General features: G+C 38.8%; 2 protein-coding genes across 2 annotated transcripts in view; both read right to left on the bottom strand.

Annotated features, from left to right (window-relative positions):
* Nucleotides 1–7,406, bottom strand: part of smtnl (smoothelin, like) — a 50,973-nt gene extending 43,567 nt beyond the window's left edge. The window contains exon 1 of the mRNA XM_061962786.2: nt 3,690–7,406. Within this exon, the coding sequence (XP_061818770.2) occupies nt 3,690–4,124 (435 nt within the window). The 5' untranslated portion in view covers nt 4,125–7,406. The remainder of the gene's footprint in view (nt 1–3,689) is intronic.
* A 3,120-nt stretch (nt 7,407–10,526) lies between these two features.
* tlcd3a (TLC domain containing 3A) overlaps nt 10,527–13,405 on the bottom strand; it is a 48,907-nt gene continuing 46,028 nt past the window's right edge. Inside the window, exon 5 of the mRNA XM_061962790.2 lies at nt 10,527–13,040. Coding sequence (XP_061818774.1) covers nt 12,762–13,040 — 279 coding nt within the window. The 3' untranslated portion in view covers nt 10,527–12,761. The remainder of the gene's footprint in view (nt 13,041–13,405) is intronic.

The following is a 13,405-nucleotide window of genomic DNA, read 5'->3' as shown; positions in this document are numbered from 1 at the left end:
AAAAATACATTAGAAAAAAAAACAGCCTTTGCTCAATACTCTGTTGATGCACCTTTGGCAGCAATTACAGCCTGAAGTCTTTTTGAATACGATCAATAACCTTTTTTTATTTTTTATTTTATTTAATTTCCAGATTTTTGATGCACCTTTGGCAGCAATTACAGCCTGAAGTCTTTTTGAATAAGGCAAATAACCTTTTTTTATATTTTTTATTTCCAGATTTTTGCTTCTTTGAGGACTGGAAGTAATCTGTAGCGTCATGCCAAGCATGTGACTAAATAACCTACAGTGCATCCGGGAAAGTATTCACAGGGCTTCACTCTCCCCACATTTTGTAATGTTATTCCAAAATGGAATAAATTCATTTTTGTCCTCAAAATTCTACACATAATGACAATGTGAAAAGTTTTTTTTTTGTGCAAATTTATTAAAAATAAATTTAAAAAAAAAACAGCCTTTGCTCAATACTTTGTTGATGCACCTTTGGCAGCAATTACAGCCTGAAGTCTGTTTGAATACGATCAATAACCTTTTTTTTTTTTTAATTTTATTTAATTTCCAGATTTTTGATGCACCTTTGGCAGCAATTACAGCCTGAAGTCTTTTTGAATACGATCAATAACCTTTTTTTTTTTTTAAACATTTTATTTAATTTCCAGATTTTTGATGCACCTTGTGCAGCAATTACAGCCTGAAGTCTTTTTGAATAAGGCAAATAACTTTTTTAAATATTTTTTATTTCCAGATTTTTGCTTCTTTGAGGACTGGAAGTAATCTGTAGTGTCATACCAAACATGTGACTAAATAACCTACAGTGCACCCGGGAAAGCATTCACAGGGCTTTACTTTCCCCACATTTAGTAATGTTATTCCAAAGTGGAATAAATTAATTTTTGTCCTCAAAATTCTACACATAATGACAATGTGAAAAGTTTATTTTTTTTTTAATTTTTGCAAATTTATTATAAATACATTAAAAAACAGCCTTTGCTCAATACTTTGTTGATGGACCTTTGGCAGCAATTACAGCCTCAATTCTTTTTGAATACAATGCCACAAGCTTGGCACACCTATCTTTGGGCAGTTTCTCCCATTCCGCTCAGCAGCACCTCTCAAGCTCCATCAGGTTGGATGGGAAGTGTTGGTTTTCATCCAGGATGTCTCTGTACATTCATCTTTCCCTCTATCCTGACTAGTCTCCTAGTTCTTGCCGATGAAAAAACCATCCCCACATCATGATGCCACCGCCACCATGCTTCACAGTAGGGATGGTTTTGGCCTGGTTTCCTCCAAACATGATGTCTGACATTCTTGCCAAAGAATTCAATCTTTGTCTCATCAGACCAGAGAATTTTTCTTCTCATGGTCTGAGAGTCATTCAGGTACATTTTGGCAAACTTTTTCCAAATAAATGGCTTCCGTCTGGCTACATTAACATACAGGTCTGATTGGTGGATTGCGGCAGAGATGGTTGTCCTTCTGGAAGGTTCTCCTCTCTCCACAGAGGAGTGCTGTAGCTCTAATAGAGTGACCATCGGCTTCTTCGTCACCTCCCTGACTAGACTAAGATGAATGCAGCAATGTACAGAGACATTCTGGATGAAAACCAACGCTTAAGATCCAACCTGATGGAGCTTGAGAGGTACTGCAAAGAGGAATGGGAGAAACTGCCCAAAAGATAGGCGTGCCAAGTTTGTGGCATCATATTCAAAAAGGCTTGAGACTGTAATTGCTGCTAAAGGTGCATCAACGATGTCATGTCTTTTGATCATGTTTTGTTTGGACATCTGGGATCTGTCCTTAAAGGGGGGGCTCTGTCATGTCTTTTGATCATGTTTTGTTTGGCTATGTTCTGTTTGGTTTTTGGACTCTCTTAGTTTCTGTTTACGCTCCATTGTTTCAGTTAGCATGCCGACCCATTAGTTTTCACCTGTCATGTGTTGGTACTAACGCACCTGTTGTCAATCATGTCACTATTATTTAAGCCATAGTTGCCAGGTAGTCGACCTGGCGTCATCACTCTGTTCACTCCGTCTATGCGTACTCTGCACTCTACTTCATGCCATGTTTACTGTTTCATGCCATGTCATAGTTCATGCTGCTATTTTCATGTCACAGTAAGTGTTTTCGTTTTATGTCCATAGTTCTGCCTTTGTGCTAGTTTTTGTTTTCTTAGCCAAGTTTGTTCTCCGCCTTGTGCGAGCCTTTTGTTTGCACTTTTTTAGTAGAATCAAAACATGTCTTTACCTTCACGCCATGTCCGGTCCAGTTCACTTGCATTCCGGGAAAACAATCCACGCCGTAAACCAAACCACAGTCCAAGTCGTGACAAACAAAGTATTGAGCAAAGACTGTGAATACGTATGTACATGTGATGTTTTAGTTTGAATACATTTGCAACAATTTTTCAGAAAAATCTTTTCACATTGTCATTATGGGGTATTGTCTGTAGAATTTTAAGGACAAAAATTAATTCATTTCATTTTGGAATAAGGTTGTAACATTACAAAATGCGGAAAAAGTGAAGAGCTGTCAATACTTCTAGGCAATCCACACTAAACCTCTATCAATCTGTCATTTTGGTTAAAACCCTTTTTAAGTTCTCACTGTGACTCTGCTTGGATGATTGGCGGGGAGCTGGAACTATTTTTTAAGAAAGGTTCCGATTTCATTGTTGCTACTTTGATAACTGGCAGTAATCTGTAGTGTCATACCTGGCATTCGTGCAATCGTTGACTGGATATTCACAATTATATCTGCATACCTTGTGGAAATTCAGATTTAGTAATGGTCCATCAAATTTACCATGATTTGATTAATGTGGACCCCGACTTAAACAAGTTGAAAAACTTATTCGGGTGTTACCTTTTAGTGGTTAATTGTACGGAATATGTACTGTACTGCGCAATCTACTAATAAAAGCTTCAATCAATCAATCAATCAAATAACGTATCTCACAAGTCACAGGTTTCACTGTGCTACCTGATTGGATCATTTGAAAAATTCCAGGTCCCTGCCATGGAAGGCAAGTAACTATTTAGAAAATTTCAAATTTTCCCTATGGTTGCTTCTTTGATCACTGGCAGTAATCTGTAGTGTCGTACCAGGCATTCGCGCAATCGCACAACTGGGTATTCGCAACAATTTGTGAATACCCTTTTACTCTTTTATCCTGCACTACCACAAGCTAGTGCAACGGAATTTCATTCTTATCTGTTACTGTAAAGTTCAAATTTGAATGACAATAGAGGAAGTCTAAGTCTAAGTACCCTACAGAAAGTTTCGGGTTTCGATGTGGTTCCTGCTTGGATGATTGGCAGGGATCTGTAGTGGCATATCAGGTATTTGCGCAATTGTTTTCGGAGTTGTTTTTTTGCATAACCATTAGGACCAAGTACCTGGTATCAGTTCGTTGAACGGTACAGCAAATAACTACCTAAAAAGTCCAGGTTTGTTTTAGGAATGCCTAACAACCAGTTTTACAACACTCTGAAATGTTTTTTTATTAAACCCGGTGGGCAGCCCACATACTTTGGGAAAACAGTGTTTTAGTAACGCCTATAAGTTAAAAACTAGAGACTGTTGCTTCATGCAAACATTCAGGACTTGCACCTGATTGCAGGTTCAAGTCTCTGATTAGAGTTTTAGGTTCTTTTAAGACCAAGTAACAGGAAAATTTGAATACTCACATTCATTGCCATCAGTTTTTTCGCTCTCCATGCAGATCCGATTGACTCTTCAGAGGATGTAGCCAGAACTACCAGGCCCCTCTGGCCTTCCCGGTTCCTGGACTGCATCTCCTTAAGTCCGTTCTCCGCACTATTAGCCCCCTTCGACCCACCGGGGGAACTCCTGTCGATCTGCACCCCGGCCAGACTCTCCACCAGGCGACTCAGGGCCTCCAGCTTGGAGCGCAGCTGCAGGTTCTCCTCCTGAAGCATGTTAACGGCTTCCACCAGGGGCCGGTTGGAGCTGCTCATTTCATCGACACGCTGCTCGATGCGCTGCTTGAAGGCGCTCACGTCCACGTGGACTTCCTTCACGGCCGCCTGCAAGGTGGTGTTGAAACGGGCCATAGCCTCGTTCATCATCTTCTCCGTGGGACCTTTGGCACATTCGTCCATGGCTTTATTGGGAAGTCTCACCGGGATGAATCCAGATGCAAGTGTTGTCGATTTAGGACTCTCTTGTTCTTTCTCTTTCAACAGATACCTACTTGGTCCATACTTAGAATCCAGCAGGTTGAACTATTAAAAGGATCACAAGTCCTTGCCAGCTACTTATTAAAGTCTAATCAAAGATCTTGGACTTCTTTCAACTTGACTCTTCTTTCGGTTCTATCTTCTATTTAGAAGGTATTTATAAATAATGGAAAAAAAACCTCCACATCAAGTCATCACGGAGGGCAACATCACACAATCGGATCAGGTTCCTTAAATGAAACGGAAGGATGCATGCTCAGACCGACCATCCGCAAGGAACTGGCTTCTGTCCCATCCCGGTCTTTGCCCCAGCTCAGTGGCTCATTTGTGTTTGAGAGCAACAGGTTTGTCTATGTATTTTGGGACTTAAAGGGGGCGTAGGCAAAGAAGATGAGTAGGCGGGGCCAGGATTATTTATGTTGGGACTCTTTGCCACTGCTGCAAAATTCTAGTTTATCCCAAACGTCTTTGATGGCCTTCTTCTGCCACACCAAAACCATCGAAGTGTGCCAACAAGGTTGGACCCATTCAATTGTCCAAATTGTGATGCCAAGAAGAAATAATTATGCAACTGTTGTCACTCCAGTAGCTCAGCTTCAGATTGACTCAACAGTGCCTCAAAGTGGAAGAGATGTGGAATAACAGCTGAAAGTTAAAGTTAAAGTATCACTGATAGTCACACACACACTAGGTGTGGTGAAATGACTCTCTGCATTTGACCCATCGCCTTGTTCCACCCCCTGGGAGGTGAGGGGAGCAGTGAGCAGCAGCGGTGGTCGCGCTCGGGAATCATTTTGGTGATTTAACCCCCAATTCCAACGCTTGATGCTAAAGATGAAGAAAAAGGATGCTACTATAATCAGTATTTCATTTTGGGACAAGATGTTCAATTACTACTACTACTTTCTATGAATTGAGGAGGCTGAGGCTTAAATTCAAAAGACTATCAAATCAAGTTTATTGATTTCTTTTAAAGGGGTGCTCCAAGTTTACAAGTAGAAGATGAAAGTTCAGCTTCACATAAGATATTTCCAGATTTCTCATAAAACCAGTCAAAAAAAATTAACTCCAAAACAAGGTCCATGCCGTCCAATTTCTTTGCTATTATTTTACTGGTGGGGGAATTTTTTTTTTAATGCTTAAAAAAAAAAAAAAAAAAAAAAAGGGGAGAGGGGCGAGGGGGCAAGAAGTGTAAAAAGATTGTGCCCGTGGTGCGTTCAAAGACCTCATGTGTTAAAAATAAAAAAATTCCGAAAGCTACAAAATCGACTAAAACAAAGAAAAAGCGCATAGCAAACGAATTTAAGACATTATTATATTCATTCTGCGATGGCCTAACCATGAATTACGTCAAAAAAAACGGTGGATTAAAAACACGAATGTAAGACCCATGCTAATAAATGAACCAGAATCAATTTAATCAATTCTAAGCAACGCAAATTGAATACGCGGTTGTTTAGTTAATGATATACAAGTATATGCTGGTGATGATAACCGTAGAGTTGGAGTCACAACCTGTAAACACCGCCTGCTGACTTTTTCCTTTCACACCGGGATTTGTCACACAAAGAAATATTTTTTTCCCACAAGGCACCGGGAACCAAATCTGGCTCGTTGTCCGCAGATCCAAATCCTTCCGCCAGTATCACATCACAGCTCAAATATTTGTGCATTTTTAGCAGAACAGTGCTGCATTCATATCATCGCGGAAGGAAGGGGGAAAAAAAAAAGAGGAAAGTAATGACGCTACATTGGTTAAATTATTTAAATACCACTCAATTCGAAATACAGCCTGAAATCAATTGCTACAGCATCATAATGGAAATTTCCACTTTTTTTTTTGTGTTTTTTTTTTTTTTTAAAGCTTTGAAAAGTTAGTTTCGAGCTTTAGCATTTAGCAACATCCTCTGTATCAGCTAAATATTCCTAAAACTACTAAAAAAGTGCTCCACTTCTGTCACTTGCATACTGTAGGCCAGGTAGCGGTTAAACCTCCAAAAGAAAACCTTCCAGCTGTTTACATTAGTGTTGCTACCAGAAACCATTTATTTTTTTTGGACAACAGAAGCTAACTCAAAAGAGATGACATTTTAACCCGATGCTAATATTTTTAGCACGGCAGCGAGGCGACCCCTGGAAATAGTGTTAAGCATTCACATCTAATCTACAAAAACAGTAAAGAGTAAGCTTACTCTGCTGTCACCGTTAAATATTAAGATTTAACGTGTAGCGAAGCCCTCCCGTATTTAAAATCTATTTTTATGTTCATTAGACATGTGCGAAATAATGCAGTGTATGAATGGACAATTTAAGGAAATATTTATCTAATGTATTAAGACATAGAAAAAAATAACTAAATATGAGGATGAAATGCATTTTCTTCACATTACTCAAGTTGCTATGACGGACTAAAGTGCCTGACAGTCTTTGGTTTGCCAACCAGTACAAAAAATTAAGCCCCGCTAAGCATGTCGGTCTACGTTAGGACGAATCTACAGGAGAAGTGACGAAACAAGACAGATCTGTGCTAAAATTGAGAATGAGCCGAGTCGTCACAGTGTCAAAATCGTCCGTCATCAAGTTATTTATCGACATCAAACCCTGAGGATATATAGGATCAACTTAAGACGCTCTGCGTAGCGTTAATTGCAAAACGGCGCCAATCTTTTAATTTCAGAGAAGGGAAGGGATTCATGTGGTCCCATTCCTGGGTGGATCTCACTTGAGGGGAAGGGGGTGGGGTTAATCGCTGTGCAATGCGGTCTGTTGAAAATGATGAAAAGTGCTATTCTACATAGCAACTGATACTGTTGTTCAAAGTTCAGGCATGTGAGCATTAAAAAAAGGAGGAAAACTGACAAAAAGAGAGGAACATTTTTGAAAGTTAAGACGACATTTCCTGCGATTGGGTGCGTTTCTACACTATAGTTTACCTTTAGATTTATTCTGATCTACCAACCTCTTTTGGCTGTCTTTTTGTCTACATTTACACTGTGCCAAATTGGGTCTTTTCGAAATCAGATTATTTCCAGCTTGCTGTTTAGACTGCAAGTAAAATGTGATCTTTAGGAGACTCCAGTGTAAACGCGCACAGGCCCAAATGTGGCCCCGACGTCACTTGCATGCGCACTTTGATGAATTATAAACAAAAGAAGTTGACCAGATTCAGCCCGCCAGCTTCCTAAATCAGGACCGCGGGAAGCCCCAAGGTTGAAAAAAGTTGACCAGATTCAGCCCGCCAGCTTCCTAAATCAGGACCGCGGGAAGCCCCAAGGTTGAAAAAACAAAAACCTATTTTATTTTTATTTTTTACAAATCTGTTCTTTTTAATCCATTTTCTACCGCTTGTTACTCTTGGTGTCTCCTAGCCGCTCAGGCAAATCATATGGTCCAAAAAAGCTTTTTTCTATCGGTAATGTGACATGCATATACATATATATATATATATATATATATATATATATCCATCCATCCATTTTCTACTGCTTGTCCCTTTTGGGGTAGTGGGGGGTGCTGGAGCATATCTCAGGTGCATTCGGGCGGAAGGCGGGGTACACCCTGGACAAGTCGCCACCTCATCGCAGTAAATATATATATATGTCTTAATAAGGTTATCCAAAAAATAGTGCTCGATACCGTAGTAGAGCGCAATATATGTATGTGTGGGAAAATAATAGTCTTGTGATTTTTTTCCCACACATACATATATATATATATATATATATTTATTAGGGCTGCAACTAACAACTAATTTGATAATTGATTAATCTGTCGATTATTACTTCGATTAATCGATTAATAATTGTATAAAAGAGACAAACTACATTTCTGTCCTTTCCAGTATTTTATTGAAAAAAAACCAGCATACTGGCACCATACTTATTTTGATTATTGTTTCTCAGCTGTTTGTAAAAGTTGCAGATTATAAATAAAGGTTTATATATATAAAAAAAAGAGCCCCTGCGCATGCGCATAGCATAGATCCAAAGAATCGATGACTAAATTAATCGCCAACTATTTTAATAATCGATTTTAATCGATTTAATCGATTAGTTGTTGCAGCCCTAACATATATATATATATATATATATATATATATATATATATATATATATATATATACATATATACACACATACATATACATATATACATACATACATATATACATACACACATTATATATATATATATACACATGCATATACATATATTTATATACATATATATTTTTTATATACACATACATACATACATTATATATATATATATATATATATATATATATATATATATATATATATATATATATATATATATATATATATATATATATATATATATATATATATTTACATACATATATTTATACAGTCCGGCCCCCGGCCAAATTGTTTTAACCCAATGCGGCCCCCAAGTCAAAAAGTTTGGGAACCCCTGCTGTAAATGATATATAATTAACTAATATAAAATTAAATAAAAGTCACTACTATTAAAGGGGAACTGCACTTTTTTTTTTTTTTAATTTTGCCTATCATTCACAATCCTTATAAGAGACAAGAAGACAAAATGTTAGTTTTTTTCCCCCGATTTCTAACATGTAAAAATGTTTTGTTTTTTTAAAATTTTGCCTATCGTTCACAATCCTTATAAGAGACAAGAAGACAAAATGTTAGTTTTTTCCCCCCGATTTCTAACATGTAAAAATGGTCTCGTTCTTGGTGGCTGGCAATGCAGCTAAAAGGAGCAATCAATTCTACCACTAAATCACTTTCAAAATGCATTCAAAAAGTGTCAACAATACTTCATTTACATTCTGTAACCTGTATAATAACCAAGCTGTAGAGACATTGTTATTGTAAGAGTAAACACTGAGGAACACTTTTTCTATCGTAGTAACACATTGGCGTGCTACGGAATTAGCCGTAAAAGCTAGTTACAGAAAGAGATAAGCTAGCTTCTACGACAGCGCCAAACACGTTTTGAGTTTGTCATGCACAACTCTTGTGATATGACACCAATCTGCACTGACTGAAAAACATGAACAATCATATTACAGTATCTGTAAAGTATTAGCCCACATTTCATGTTTTGTTTACTAGCCAGACAGTGTATGTACTGTAGTTGTAATAACACGCGTGACGTGCTGTGTGTATCATGATTGATAGTAAAGTGACTCACTGGATGGACAGTTGTTCGTCTGGTCCAGCTGGCCGGGGACGTTTCCTGTTGCTTTTGGGTAAGCAATCCATTTATGTCAAAACAGCTTGGCTTCAAATTCCACAAGTTGCAGTTTCGAGTGGCTTTCACCTCACACTATCGGCTTCCGTCGGCTCCAACGTCTTAACTCTTCCTTTGCACTGGCTTCCAGAAGCAGTAGATCATCCTTCAATGATTCAGATTCAAAAAGGTTGTGAATCCTCATTTGTCCAAAAATAGTCATCTTTGTTGTTTGTTACCGTGTTTGCCATGATTAGAACACACATACGCCTTGTTTACGAAAGTAGGGAACACATTTGTTGCGCTGCTATGGAAACGGAAGTAAATGCGGCAAAGAACTAGTTCTGGCAAGGACTAAAATTAACAAAATACGGTAAATATTGTACATATTACACATTGTAATGTCTGTTACTACATTATATGTAGACTTGCTGTGTGTATATAAAGTGTTTTGAAGTTATATTTAGAGGGCTTTAAAGGCTGCAACGGTGACACCAATTAGCCGCAACTTCCAAGCGTTTATCATCTATAAAAGCCGGAAAAAAAAAAGATGTGTTCTTTTCTCTTATGATTGTAAACGATAGGCAAAATTCCAACAAAAGTGCAGTTCCCCTTTAATATGGTCACCACACCTTAAAATTAGTGTTTTTTAAAAAATGAAAATAAAGTAATATAATGTATAAATGGATATATAAATGGATACATTTATATATATATATATATAATATATATACATACATACATATATACATACATATGTGTATATATACATACATACACATATATATACATATCTATATGTATATACATATACACAAATATATATATATACACAAATATGTATATATATATATATATACACATATCTATATGTATATAAATATACACACACATATCTATATGTATATACATACTGTATACACACACACATATATATATATATATATATACACATATACACACATATATATATATATACACACACATATAGATATATACAGTACATATATATACACATATATATATATATATATAATATATATATACACACACATATAGATATATACAGTACATACATATATATATATATATATATATATATATATATATATATATATAGTGTAATATATTTGGAAGGTTCTAATCTTTTTATGGCTGTTAAGTAGAGGAGACACGGACATCAGCGTGGCTCAATGTTAGCTTTATTTTTGTAAGCAAATACGGCACAGGGTCAATTCCAGTCCTTCAACAATCGATATTCTTCGGACTCAAAATATATATTCATATAATACATTTAGCCTAGTATTTGCGCACTACTGACTAGTGATGTACCGAAAATTCGGCCGTTGAAAATAGACTTTGCTCACTAAAACCAGATGTTGTGATGAAGTATCCACTTCCGCTGGCGGGCTGCGTTTTCCCCTGCGCACACGAATGACGTAGCTCGCCCAAAGATGACAAAAAAAGTCCCATACGGGTCGCATTGCGTTTCGACTGAAGTCACATTTGAAAAGATCAGATTCCAATCGGATTCGGACTGCCTCCTGATGTGAAAAGATCAGATTTGAAGCATTTTGGAGCAGCAAAGTAGAAAAACGTCAATGTTGTGGCTCGGACAGCGAACACAGGCGATGACAGGTAAGCTAGCTAGATGATGCTAACTGTGCTAAGTAGCGAGCTCGTTTTGGCGCCACTGATCGTCACCCTGTCTTGCAGTTGAGTGCGGCGTTTAGGAACAGCGAGTGCATGCGGCTGTGGCGAGCGTTCCAACAAATTTAGTCTCGATCCTACTTTTTGATATTGCATTAAAAAAACGCTTAAGTGTTATTTTGTCGCTAAAAATAATGTTTAAAAAAGCAGATTCCCGCGTTTTCGCGGACATTTCACATGCCTGAAAGTTGAAAATGTCACAAAACACGTTAAGATATTCAACACTCTACCGCCATCTGGCGGCTAAAGTGGATAGTGCACCCCCCTAATTCGTCACGTTTCATGTGTCAGGTAAACCGCAACATGGGGCCATGTGAATCCCCTTCCAACTGTAGGTTTGTGTTTAGTAAGTCATTCTCACAAATGTCACTTTCAAAAGTAAATAAGTCAGTAAATCCCTAAACTGGGTTCAAAGGAAATATGGATGGAAATATTATCCCATAATGTGTGAACATAACTTGGCCAAACAGTCATATTTTGTCGATTTTAAACTGAAGGTTGTCTATTAGCACCAAGCCCAACAATGCTGGCAAGGTTTTTGCGAAACTGAAATAGCGACCAAGCAAATGAAGGAAAAAAACCTACAAAACCAAGAGATTGCGACTAAAGTAACTTTTCACCTGGAATGATTGCAGGTTTTTTTTTTTTTTTTGATGGACGTAATCTCAAACTATCCAAACGCAACATAATGCAACAAGACGGAAATCAAATTAGGTCTTGTAAACATACAGCGCGGATGTCCTTTTTTGTTGTTGTTGCATAGATCCTCTTCGCAGGGAAACCAGTTAGTCGTCTATAAAGCTTTACAGTGTACGATATATTCTTAGTGTTGTCTTATGGCGTAAAAAACCAACAGCGCAGTATTTCCCCCCCTCAAAGAAAACAAAAGCTTCTATTGAACTGTAAAATCAACTGCTGATATGGTCGCTCTCGATAACGATGAAGTAGTTTAAAGGTTAAGATATTTTTGTGACGAAACAACACGATGATAAAAACCTGAAGTGTTTAAAGCCCTCGTCTATGGAAGCCGACCAGATGTGGTCCACCCTCGTCTTTATTGCTCGTCTCTGAGGCACCGGCTGACCGTGGAGTGAAAAAAGTGTTAGCCTTCCAGTGAATTCTCCAAAACGTTAAAATGGACTCGTTGTCCAACTTCGGTAACACAACTCCAAAAACACACACAACCAATCGGCTACATTTCTTCGGTTAATACTGCCTGAATCTGCGTCACTGTGGAGAGAATCCTTCTTGCCGTAGGAGCGGAAACAAGACCAAAGAGCCGCCATTCGCACAACAAAAGCAATACAAATAAATACCTTTCGTAGCAGCCACCCGCACACTCTTAACGGACCATCACGGCGACGGAGATGATTGAGTCGGCCCTCAAGCCTTCGACGCCGTGTAAACGAGGAGGAGGCTTTGGTAGAATCCCCAAAAAAGGACATCGCCAGAAACTTCAGTAGTCGATTGTAAGGTACGGGAGAGGTCCACTGTTAGCAGCAGATTCCAAACAGGAGGGTGAAAATTGTGCGAAATACGCCGGCAGTCCCATTCCGGCCTACAGTACAATAGTGTGGGGTTGGATGCGAGGGAGTAGTTGTGTTAGTGTGCGACAACGGCGACTGGAGATCACTCGTCCTTAGAGGAGTCGGGCCGCCGACTGCGCTGGTACAGCCGGTAGCCCTTTCGGCACAGCAGCACGAACCAGTAGACCTGCGGCCCCAGGATGCAGCAGTTGCCCAGGTTGGCGGAGAGCGGCAGGCGGGAGGGCACGGCGTACAGCGGGATGCCGTAGTGGCTGCCGTACATCCAGTACATGTAGGGGAAAAGGGCGATGCGGCATATGAAGAATGTGAGCAGGACCATGCCGCCGTTCAACTTGTGCAGCCAGGATTCATGGAGGCCCAGCTGGCGAGGAGACAAGAGAGTTCAAAATGGACTTTTAACGCTAGGTCTGGGTAGATCAGGGGTGTCAAACTCATTTTAGATCAGGGGCCACATGGAGAAAAATCTACTCCCAAGTGGGCCGGGACTGGTAAAATCATAGCACGATAACTTAAAAATAGAGACAACTTCAGATTGTGTTCTTTGTTTGGATCAGTGGTTCTTAACCTGGGTTCGATCGAACCCTAGGGGTTCGGTGAGTCGGCCTCAGGGGTTCGGCGGAGCCTCCGCCCCTGAGGTCAAGACACACCCAACTCATCGTGTAAATAAAAACTTCTCCCTATCGGCATATTATGGATACCCCCAAACAATTTTCCCTCTAATTTCCA

Source organism: Nerophis lumbriciformis, linkage group LG09, assembly GCF_033978685.3.
Source record: "Nerophis lumbriciformis linkage group LG09, RoL_Nlum_v2.1, whole genome shotgun sequence".
Taxonomy (NCBI): domain Eukaryota; kingdom Metazoa; phylum Chordata; class Actinopteri; order Syngnathiformes; family Syngnathidae; genus Nerophis; species Nerophis lumbriciformis.
This window is presented reverse-complemented; position numbering and strand designations above follow the sequence as displayed.